The following is a 12,416-nucleotide window of genomic DNA, read 5'->3' as shown; positions in this document are numbered from 1 at the left end:
AACATTAGTCGTAGCTATTATCGTTGGTATACCGGACTATTTGGCCGAATCGTGACATGTAACTGTTCAAATATACAACTTTTTGTTATGTTTCTTTCGTAGATTCAATCCTTAGTCGACGACGAAATAACGGCTGCGTACAGAATCTACGTCTCTCCGAAAATGTACGTTTTTTCGGAAAACGAACCGTCAATAAGCGAAGTTGTTGCCTTTCGGTCGTCTGATTCCGTCTAAACTCGAGTAAATAGCACGGAGAAACTTCGTGCTGTATACTCTTCCAAGGACCTCTGCGAGGTGTCCGCATAATTTCAGCCCAATTAAACACTATCATAATTGATAGCTGGATCATAGTATATCTTGCCATTATCGCGACATTGTCGTTTGGACAACTGCAGCCATGTATCGACCCCGTTGACGGATGTTGGCCGTTTCATCTCTAGCTATTTTAATTCTCCTAGTCTCCCATTTTATTCTAGTAATCTACTGTGTACGCCTGTATGTAACCCATAATCTGATATGAATTTTACATAGGGGCCAATGAAAAAATGGCAGGAGTGAAAAGTCAAATCGTGCTATTTTACTATAGATCGTTTCTGTCGTGCGCACGTGTTTGGCGCGTACAATGAAACCGACTGAACAACTGACTGATAGATAAAGTATGACGATTTTATATTTGGTCTCGCTGTACTTCTGTTTGTTTCTCACTGACTTTTAGGAGTTCCCTCATCGTTGTGGCCTGCGTTCTCCCTACCAGGACTAGGTGTTCCGGTAGACCTTTCACAGCTAACAGCCCTACGGCCGCCCCATGACCTTGCGCGACTTCTTCAGGCACAACACAATCCGAGCCTGCATGTTGGAAAACTATTGCTTGAGCAACAAAGTAAGCGTTCACTACCTCTATGCACTAAACGCCACTTTGGTGATTCGTACTTTTAGAGACCTTTCTTGACCCAGTTCCGCATGGCGACTAATGGATGTCAATCGGTTACAGTGTTAACAGTAATGAATGCGTTCTGAAGATATTCCCCCACAACTCAGGGTGGGCTACCGGGGACAGCTTTGCAATAACCCATGTTGCCGAGATCATCACCTAGTCGCACATGCTAACTTGATATTTACTTCCTGCTTTTACACAGTCAAATTTATGTAGGAAAAGTGTTTTAATAAAGATTCTAATTGCAACGAACGGATTTTTCAACCATTAATAGGGTCACCATTATCAGGCGCTCCCGTTACTAGCGCTGGAATCGATGGGGTGCCAGGTGTTGGAGGCAGTTTGGGAGCCGCGGGACACCGAGGGGTAATTGGCGGCTCAAAGCCGAAAGTGGCCACCCCGCAGGTGGTTGCCAAAATTGAGTCGTACAAGAGGGAGAATCCGACTATATTCGCCTGGGAAATCCGAGAGCGACTGATTGCCGATGGTACGTCTTAGTAATAAAAAGCTTTAGCTTTATAAAATAGCTTCTGTCTAGGGCTGGCTGAAACACTGAACAATGATTTACAAGAGCAACGTGTGTTGAGATCAACTAGGTTCAAGTTTTATTTGTAAGCTCCATTTGAATCCAACCATACTGGTTATTGTTCTATATTTAACGTCTTTCAGTAGCGCAGATTCGTAGATGCGACATTGAGTGCACATATAGTAAAAACAAAAGACATTCTAAACGAGAAGATCTCAGTTAGCATCTGACTATAGCAATATGGCTATTCGGTATTCCTATAGTGCCCTGATTTACTAAACAAAATTTCACGCTTGATCCAATTATTGATAGCACGCCAAAGCCGACGGATTCGAAACATGAATGGGGCTCATTTCAGAACCCCATTCATACCTCATTTATTAACTACACATTTGTAACAGATTTCGTTCGGCCGTCAAATCATTTATGTGGAGTCACACGCCCATTTGTTGTTAGTATTTAATAAAGCGATAGTGACACACGCAGACATCCATTCACTGGCAGCGAATTTAAACGGTGCCACTGCTTGAAGACAGCAAGTGGAATAGACGGTGTACAACTGGCAGGAACTGTTAGCTTATAATGTATGTACGTGCAGAATATTTGTTCAGTAATCAAATACTAACGAAGATAATTTTCTAGCTAGAAGTTATGCTCTGTCGATGATCTCTGAGTCGTTGTACATACGTTCGTTGTTGAACAGGTAGTCAAAACAATTGCAGATGGATAGCAGAGAGCCATCATTTGAGCTTCGATTTTTGCCGCTTCGAATGGACACATTGACGGAGAAGGACATCCGAGTTCATGGTCTTTCAGATTCTCTTATGATCTGTGTAGTAGCCGTGTGCGCTTCATGGGTTTAATACGATTGAATGGTTTTAATAAAGCCTTTTTATAATAAATCAAGACTTTTTTCTATCTAGATCCATATTATATATAACGTTGTGAGGCCCGAATGGCGGGTGCATTTTACGATATGGGTAAGCCTATAAACCCCATACTCAGTCCTTAAAATAATTCCTTTTGAGCTTCGCAATTGTTTTTATATTACTTGGGCTACTCGCGATCACCACATATTGTAAACGAGAACTGAAATTGCTATGTTCACCATTACGGGTCGAATCATTGTCAAGTGAGTATTGGAATCGTCTTCCTCGTTTGCTTGATCGTGTTGGCGAAAATCTGAGCGGGATTGAGTAAGAGGCACAACTTTTGAGCGGTCCTATGAGCAGCGGAACTCATCGCGGTGTCACTGCATGATCGGCAAGACGGTGCGTCCACGGCGAAGTCATCATGACCACCAAAGTTGGCCAGCAAAAAGGTCCAGCAAACGAAGTGCTGGTTGAATGAAGCTCATCGCTGGCTGAGGTTCTCCTCCACTAATACGTATCCATCCGGTCTACGTAGATACTGTTAGAGTAAGCGGAAAACGGTGGCGCAGCAGCTTTCTCGAAGGACAACAATGGGTTGGCCAGTGTCCAAATAAAAAAAAATTGGTTTTCGTATCCTACTTCGCTCGCACACCACTTAGTCTGTAGTCCTTTGCAGCGACCCGCAGTCTGCGATCTGAAGCCTACAGCCCCTATTTGATCTTTTCGTCATAACCGCCTCCTTAACTCGGCGTCTTCATTCACGTTTATTGATTCTGACGCTCAAATGCCAGCTCCTGTTAGTCGGGTAATTCACATGATGACGGTTGACGCCCGACTTCATGTGACGCCACTGGACCGTGTCGCTTCGCCAGCTAACGACTGTACCATTGGCGTCATGACATGAAGACCAGGGACAGCACTATCTGTAGTACTAGCGCCACTGAGAAGGGCTAAAGCAGTCAATGGAGTAGTGGTAAAGGACCAGACGTCTCGTTTAAATATCACGGCATCGCGCCGTGTTAGTTACGTCAATGAACAATGAATGCGTCATCTATTAGAAGCGTTCGAGGACTGGCGAAGCTGAAGACGACAAGTACGAGAAATGTCATCTGCTCGAACTTGCTCGGATCAACAAATCCACCGATGTGGATGGATAACCGAGCTTTTGGGTGCCTCAAAGATTTGCCGTGATCATAGCATGTGAACCGTATATATACGCACGAAAATCTGTCAATAACTCAGCTTTTACCTACCATATGTGGATCTCATACAACAGCGTAGAGAAAAGCAATCGTAGTTGTTGTTGTTGACAGAGATGACCACGTGAAACCGCTTGCTGCACAAGCGAACCAAATGGTAGACCTTTGTTGTAGTATTAACGTGCAGGAAGTGAAAATTGAAGTAACGAAAGGTTAAGCATACTTATAGTATCATATTTTCTGTTGCAGGTGTATGTACGAATAGCACTGCGCCGTCTGTAAGTTCAATCAACCGGATCTTGCGTAATAGGGCTGCGGAACGAGCAGCAGCTGAGTTTGCTCGTGCGGCCGGTTATGGCGTCGGGGGTGTTGGGGGTGTCGCGGCCCTTGGTATGGGTGTAGGCGGAATGCCCTTGGGGGCATTGGCGCAGACGCAAGCTGGTACGAAGAGCTTAGCTGGACAGGTCCAGTCAGGCCGAGGCAGCTCGAGCAGCCCCCCACCCCCGCCGCATATTTGGTCTCCTGCCTTTCTGCCCTTTCAACCGCATGGTGGCCAAGGTCTTTCCGGCCGAGACCACTCGGGCAACCCTGGACTAGATCAAGGTGAGCGCGGCAGCGGCGACGAGTCTAACGGCGAATCAGACGATGCTGATCGACCGAAATTTCGACGGAACCGAACCACATTTAGCCCCGAACAACTTGAGGTGCTTGAGGAGGAATTTGATAAGACACACTACCCTTGCATCGATACACGAGAGCGGCTAGCTGCGAAAACTGGCCTTTCGGAAGCCCGTGTTCAGGTGTGGTTCTCGAACCGGCGAGCAAAATGGCGTCGTCATCAGCGAATGAACTCGTTAGGCGGGGCCTCGACCCCCCAGGGGCATAAAGGTGGAGAATCGCCGCTCGCAGATTCTCCTGCGCCTCCATCGCCTCCGCCGCCGCCTACAGGTCACCTCAACAATGGTAGCGGCTTGAATCACCCATTCTCGATCAACAATGTCCTGATGCGATTGAGTGCACAGGCTGCCGGCCGAGGAGCTGTCGCCTCAGGCCTACAATCTCTGATAGGAAACTCGACCGCATCCTCATCGGCCCATCTAAGGGACAGTATGGCACCGGCGCTGCATCACTTCTCAGCGTTTACCAAGCCGGCTCAGCAAAACGCCACTGAGGAAGAAAGCAATGCCGATAACAACAATGACGACCTTAGTCGGCCAGCGAGCCCAATTAAGGTAGACTAACTTAATGATAAATAGATACGAAAAGAATATCGAAGGAGTGCGCTAGCAGCATCGACTGCACTTAAGTCGATAGCTACTTGCTGCAAATATATAGCCGCTTACCGATAACCCGTCAATACCCAGTATCTTCGTATCTCTCAGTAGTAGTTGAAGGCTGTGTAACACGCGAAAGCGTGGCAACAGCATAATAAAGTTACTCTTGTGAATCGAACAGATCTCGAAACGAAACCATCGCATCTCCTATGGTTTTTACGCTGCCTAGTTAGCTAGGACGACTCAATATAATCTCAGCTGATTTCATATATTCAATTCTTTATTATGTGGTAGTTGAAAAATGTGGGGTGCTTCTCCCGTTTCTTCTTTTTCTTTTATTTCCCACTTTCCTATTTGGGAGGGGGGGGGGAGGGGATCCCTAATCTTCCGTCGAAAAAGTGGCATCCATCTACGGGCTTCCTTTACCTTTCCCCCTATTTGCTTATGGTATTTAAATGTTTAGATATGACTGCATTATAAATAGGATCGTATTTTACACCTTGTAAATACATGTTCTACCATAACAGTGATAATATGCTATAGTAACGAGGCTCTACGTAGTGGCATCAGAAGACCAGTGTCCAATCAGTGAAGACTTATAATTACATAACAATAATAATAAAAATAACAAAACACAATTGTAGTTTTCCCGCACATATATATATATACAATGCCCAGTTGTGCCAATACTGGTTATTAGACATTTGAAGAAGGAGTTTTTGCACAAACAATCCTGATCTATTGCTAAATAAATAAAACCATGAAGTATTCGCTTGAGTCTAGTCAAAACCAAATGCTAGCTATATTATTATTAGTACCAATACAATGAAAGGAGAAATCGTTCCCATATCCTCTGTACATACAATGTATGCTGTTCAACCTTCTTGTGCACGTCAAATTCACAAATAAACTTCGTACACACGTTAATACGTTGTTCTTATTTGAAGCATATACTGACGCTAGCGAAGCTACAAGATAGGCTTTTCGATCGACCTGCGAAATCAACTTGACGTAAATCCGTCAAAATTCACCACATGAATTTTGACGGATTTACGTATAGGAGAACTTTGCCTTTATCTAATACAAAGGCGACTCGTTGCTTGCTACTTTTGTTGCATACCTAATACAAAATGTATTTTTTGGAGCCGATCGTCGGCACCAACTGGCCTATAGCTTCCGGTTGTGGGATCGCTTTGAACTCTGTTACTACGGGTGCCGTGACGTGCGTACGTTCGGCTGCGTAGCAGCTCCATTCATGTCAGATTGGGAAGTTAAATACTGATAACCACAAGTCATAAGGGTGTTTGCAATTTTATTTAGGGAGTACCGAGAGTTAGAAGAGACGAGAAGTTCTTCGATAATAAGATGTGGCACCCGTCCCAGCATCACTGCCATAATTATCATTACTTCCTCGTACGAATTGATTAGGTCAGCGTGCATTGGTCAGGCTGAGCTTGTACTTGTAAGGTGAGCGTGGTCGAAGAGTGTTGCCGCCCTCTCTGATTTCTCTATCACGGGCCGCTTCCAACAGCGCACCGACAGCTGCTACCGTCGCTGCTTCTCGATGTTATTTCTGACTTCTCGATGACCGTTGGTTTTGAAGTAATGGTCAGTGAGCATCGGTCTGCCGCGTCAAGCTCCGCCCCGTGGGAGGAGTCTGACTCGCAGGCCCTATACTTGCCGTTGCCATCGGCGTCGATTTAAATGACGAGAGCCTGATAGGTCGATGCCAAACTAGCAATATGAGACAAAGCGCACCCATTCAGGAGTGGAAAGCTTTGACAGGTGGCTGTATAGCAGTGGTGCCCGGATCGGCGGGGGAACGTTCTCTTCGCAACCCGTCGTCCAAACGTATGAATTGGCGAAATAGTCGCTATATAGTTCGGTATACATGCAGTATGCTGATCAAGTTGAACACGCACGCGTGGATGGTGGTGAGTTGGGGGAATTGTTTCTGGGATGAATCTCTAGCTAGAAAAGCTCATTGAACCAAAGTAATCTAAATCGTGCATAAGCAAGCGTTTTAAGTAAGCATGACGTACAGTTTAAAACAAGCATGGTATAGTCACGAATATGGATGTATACAGGGCTAAAGTAGGATTACATTATGTAAACTCGCAGCGAAATACACATTATATTAGAGGGAGTGTACCTGCTTATGTTGGAAGTCGTCGTTGACATGAAAATTACTTCCATCAATGGGCTTATTAATAGCTCACATATGTCCTTGTATATGATTGATTGTTTTTTTTACGTCTATGTGGGGGACTATAACGCTAGTACTGCTTCGTCTTTAGTCAGAGTTAACGACAGTTGCATTGGACGGTCGGCCTCCAGCCTGAAGCGAACTCTCGTTCCTTGAAGTAAACTTCACTGGCGCTTTTCAGGTTTATAGGCAGATACATTTGCTAGCGAGAGTAATCACCTCTCTATTGCCAAAGTAATCTACTTAGGTAAAGCCGTTGAAATAACTGAGCAGAACTGCAGCAAGAGAAATTCATCCTAGCCCTGGTTATTGTCACTGTGCACCAGTTTATATACACTGCTTTGTATATAAAAAGTTTTTCGAAAGCACAGGTACAACGGATCGTACCGAAATAAAAACTAATTGTTTGACATCCAGCTATAGCAAGCAGGCGTAAAATCTAAAGCATCTCCTAAACCGACGAACTGCCGCGTTCCGCTGCTTCAGCCGCTCATTGGTCGCGCACCTGATCCGTTGACAAGCCCTTCATGTAGCCCTCTAACAAAACCTATCATCGTCCTCGACATCTTGTACCATTAGCTATATGACCAAAAAGGCACCGTTAGCAGGAGCAAGATCAGCGAATTGAAGAAATGTCTCATTTCTCAGAAGTTTTTCTTCGCGCGCCCGCTCCACTAAGGAGTTACGCTTTTGAACCTTCGGCACTCTTTCTTTCGTTGCCGGTAATTGTTGCCGTTGGCTTCTGTTGGAAACCAGCGGCGGCCACGGCGAGAAAATCGGCAAGTCGGTTGACGACGAACAAACAAATGGAAGTGTCCTTTTTCCGCCGTCGAAGCGCCGCTGGCTCGGACGGCCGGTGTCATCAAGCGATTTTAAACGTGCAATCGAATAGGTAAGCAAGGGCCAAACGGGGACAGTATCTTGTGTTTATCGAGATGACGAGAAATCGAATTCAACCAGAGGGTGCTGGCCTGTGCGGCGCTGCAGTAGCCCCGCGGTGCAGTAAGCATCGTCGTGCACAGAGTGGATTCGCGTCGAATATGGCGGCGCTAACTTTGATGACTGCAAGCGTGCTTCTCGGCTAACGGGGAAGGAAGCTACCGCTGGCCGTGGAAAAGTTGGCATTTTGTTGCATGCGGCACAACGATCAGACGTACCTGTTTGACTAATGCTGGCTCTACACTTCTATACAGTACTAAGATCGACGATCAAGACGATCGTTTTCATTAGCTGTACTCCCAGTGGCAGGCGTCGCATTGCGATGACCGAAGTATCGACATCACTTCGGTGCGATGGTAAATCCGTCTGCTGTGTAATCAAATCGTGAAGAAACAGTCTAACCTATAATGCTCGCGTTTGTTTGCGGGGCAAAAATGTTATATGTATAGATCAGATATGGATTAATATTGCTATATCAGAGAGTAGAAATATTGAATTTTGCTAGCTTTGATATGTACGAGCATTTATTTATACATGCGCATCTTTGTGTATGCGTCGAATTAGAGATCGATCGGCGTTTTCACATTAAGCTCGGGCCGGTTATGATGACTCGAACCATTCGATAAAGCCAGCGGATTAAGCGTGGATCATTTGTTTGCTGATGTAAGTAGATACACTGCAGAACACAGGGAAATCGAAAAGAGCTAGAAAAGTCACCAAATCAACTGGAAACGTTAACAAAGAACGATACCGATATCTGGTAACGATGCAGGTGCATGTGGACATCGCTACGCCTGCTACCGGTGGCTCAGGGGTGTTATCAAAAAATCTGCCATTATAATTCCACACAAACGGCAAAATATCTTTCAATAAGTCACGCTTCATCAAACAGTTGGAGTCTTTCAATGCGCGCCTGCTGGTAACATTGTCAGCTCGACCGCTTAGTAAGATGAGGTTTGCAGCCTTCAATAAGTAATCTAATATGTGTTGTGAAGTAAAAAATTTTAATAAAGATAAGAGTCGGACACGGAATTTTCCTAATGACTTAGCTTGTTTAGGGCAAGCAAGGTTTAGATATCCCTGAAAAAACGGGCCTGATCGATAAATCTGTAACGTACGAAATCTAATTCACTCGGTATAGCCATTGATTGTTCTAATTTCGATCTGATAAAAACTACCTAAATAGAAACGTACTTGTTTCCGTCTACGCTGATCACACTGCTTATTATACGCTTGTCTGTCAGAGGAAAATGGCGTCAAACGATTATTTCGTCTTCATGTGTGATGAAGGTCTTCGTCAAACATTTTTCGTCGAGTGTCATGTACACAGCTCAATACTTCAGCAAGATAAACTGGACAATCGTTCTACACGAATCGAGCGGAACTACCTCAGGCCGACTTCAGTCGACGCTACCGTTAGATTGCTTTCGGTGGATAATACAAGTGCTATCTTTAAAGTTAAATCTTAAACAAAATGATTTATATACGAGATATATTGGCTGTCTTGAACTTGTTTTGTTTTTATGTATATATGAAAGCAGGTTATTTGCGCTGGAAGCATTCTGACCTGAAAGTGAGGTATGTGAGAAGATTTATCTACAAATAGTCTGGTTGCTTTTATTATAAAATAATAAAATATTTTGGCTTGTATGCAGATCGAATTGCTGGCATCGTCAATCACGGGTCACCCAGGTTAAGGCAAAATAGCAGCCAATTGTGGGCTGACTGAAGTGTGAACGCTTTCGTTAATCCTATTCGGTATTATGCAGCTATGGACAGAGTAAATCCGTCTCGATTTTTCTAGTGGCTGACTGAAGTAAAGTCAATGTCGTGCCTTTCTCACAGTGTAAACACTCGGTCTTCTCTCACCTCAGTCTGCTCTCAGTTAGCGAGCCCTGCTAACAAGAGTTTATCTGGCTCTAGCAACAAGCAGTCGACGATTGGTTATCGTCATAAGGCGATGATCAGACTGAACTGAACATCAGTCAGAAAGCTCAATCGCGCCAACGAGGCTAATGAAGGCTGCTGGTCCACTGAGTGCCGTATCCTCGAGAATATCTTCAATAATAATTGATCATCATTTAATCTGAATCGTTACTATCGTATTACGGGATATTTATATCGAGTATATAGCGCTCGACGATAGCCTGAAGAATATGATCCTCAGTTATCGACAATACACAGGCTTGAGATAGATTAGGTTTATTTTTCAGTTACAGTTTTTGTAAGCATAGAGAAACTGCAATTATTTGTTTCTCAGATGGTGCCAGCGTGTCCAATAGCGACGCCGTCACTTCGATTATCTACTTGCAAGACGTTCTCACTGGCCGAAAATAATTAGGTAGAACACTTATCAATGATTATCAGTCAAAAAGGTTAGGTTAGGTTAGTTAAACTTATGGTTTACTGATAATCTACTGTGAAAACGACGTAGCGTTTAATCGTCTACTTCGACAGTGGAGCTCGCGACTTCATGCTCTAGTGGATGCAGTGCAGCCTACAGTAGTTTTGTCATTTTTCAATCGTATGGATTTATCTTGATTCAAGCCTAGAGTATGTCTAGAACAAAGTCATAAAGCATGTAGATTATTGAAACTATTTCTTAGTATAATATCTAAATATATTCCTTCCATTTGCTTGATCCTGTTGTGGTAACGTTCATTTACAAAACGTCACCTCGATTTGGTCTAACTTAATTTGTCTTTTGAACTTCATTATCGAACACGACAAATTCCGCTAGGATAACAAACCGCGATCATTGACTGTAGTTAATAGGGTAACTGAAGTGCTGCCATAGCTGTTGAATCTTCGTGCTATTAGTTATATTACCTAAACGGTAACAAATCTAAAAGGCCGATGTCTCAACACTCCTTCATGCATGTCTTAGTAGCAGACTTCATTTCAACGGAGCCTTTGGCCTGGTGGCTTGCGACAGACACTTCGACGATCGCGCGGTTGTGGTGGCGGTGACTCGAGACGGAGTTGTCGACAGACAGCAAGGGGCACGAGAAACGCACGCACAAATTAGTGAAACGTACAGATTTTCTGCGAGCTCATTCGCGCATACGCACATCTACGCAGGCACGCACGCATGCATGCATGCATGCATCTGTGTTAGGCCTATTTTTATCATTCGCTATTTCCTCGTATCGGTTTTCCGGTTCTACTGCTGCTGTTTATGTTTGCTATCTCGCTGGTCGAGTTGTCATACATGAGATACGTCGCCAGTTTGAGTATAGTATGATAGCAAGTAGGTAAAGTTGGCACAGGCGAACCGCTGCGGCCGGTGCAAACGGCTGCCACTTCGGATCCTGATACTACAAAAAGGTGAAGGGGTTGAATGATCATTGTTATTGCGTGACGCTCCTAATACTCGTCGATTCAGGGATAGCCGTCTGTTGTTGTGCTCGTGTCACGTATAGATGTGGCACAATTACAACAAAAGCACTTGTCGGCCATTGTCGCCAGCCGAGCATTCTATTTGACTCGCTAGGTCCTGCGGTGACGACAATTAGGTAAAGAAATTTTTCAAATTATCATTTGTTCACGTTTCAGCTACTCGCTTGGAAACGTGCCATATTTCACACCATTAAAATTCATATTTGTACAATTGTGCTGAGCACGTGTGTTTGCGTGAGATACGGGTTTAGCTGACTTCGTGCAGGCGGTTAATGGTGTTTTCTTTATTTACACCTCTAATAGGTGCATTTATCTTTCGCTAATATGCTGTCTTTTGTTTGCAGACAATGTGCCACAGCATTACCATGCGTTTTTGGTCATCAGCAAGATACATCAACTGGAGGTCTTAGCCTGGCGTTTTTTCGCAAGGATAACTGAGATGTGATTTCACTGTACCCTCGCTAGTAGACTTGCATTAGTACCTGAGGGACTACGCAAGGGTAAAGGCAGGAGTCCAGTGAATGAAAATGTAACTGTTAGGTATGGCAGCAAGGTATCAGATTGATAGGATGGCGAATCGAAACGTAAAGCCCTCTAGGACAAAACACCGTTTTCTGCTTAACTACTGATGTGCATATGTTGTTCGGTTCACACCGTCCGGAAAACAAAGGGCACAGAAAAAATAAATGATTTTTTATGAATTCTTGCTGTCCTTTCTGAAAGAAATTTTCGACAGACTTAACTTAATCTCATATAGGATTAGTCGGACACTTAGTTGTCCTATTTCCATGCATCCTTAGAATGTACGTCTTACACCTAAATGGGTCAAATCAATTTACATCACCTTAAAGTTAGCTTTTCCACACTGAAGTAGCTAGATTATCGGTACATACTGGTTTTAAGTTACCATCATTGCACAAAACAAAAACAATAATCTGAGTTTATTCCAAGAGCAATTTCGTAAATTTCATAGCTGTTCATTATTCAGGTCTATCACTTGCGTTTAGATTTTTCTGTCTTTCTCATAAATATATAATAGATCTTTGACAGTATTCGCGCATAGTCGC

General features: G+C 44.0%; 1 protein-coding gene and 1 long non-coding RNA gene across 3 annotated transcripts in view; both read left to right on the top strand.

Annotated features, from left to right (window-relative positions):
- LOC111242872 (uncharacterized) overlaps nucleotides 1-5,732 on the top strand; it is a 50,066-nt gene extending 44,334 nt beyond the window's left edge. For both annotated transcript variants that reach the window (XM_086976618.1, XM_022787789.2), the window contains 3 exons: nucleotides 716-880; nucleotides 1,209-1,421; nucleotides 3,781-5,732. In XM_086976618.1, the coding sequence (XP_086832744.1) occupies nucleotides 716-880; nucleotides 1,209-1,421; nucleotides 3,781-4,772 (1,370 nt within the window). In that variant the 3' untranslated portion in view covers nucleotides 4,773-5,732. The remainder of the gene's footprint in view (nucleotides 1-715; nucleotides 881-1,208; nucleotides 1,422-3,780) is intronic.
- A 5,126-nt stretch (nucleotides 5,733-10,858) lies between these two features.
- LOC147758865 (uncharacterized) lies at nucleotides 10,859-12,050 on the top strand. Its single transcript, XR_015318854.1, has 2 exons — nucleotides 10,859-11,465; nucleotides 11,694-12,050. It is a non-coding gene; the product is annotated as an uncharacterized LOC147758865 (long non-coding RNA).
- Nucleotides 12,051-12,416: the final 366 nt, after the last annotated feature.

The sequence above is a fragment of the Varroa destructor genome, unplaced genomic scaffold (genome assembly GCF_002443255.2).
Source record: "Varroa destructor unplaced genomic scaffold, Vdes_3.0 BEIS01000001.1, whole genome shotgun sequence".
Lineage (NCBI taxonomy): Eukaryota > Metazoa > Arthropoda > Arachnida > Mesostigmata > Varroidae > Varroa > Varroa destructor.
This window is presented reverse-complemented; position numbering and strand designations above follow the sequence as displayed.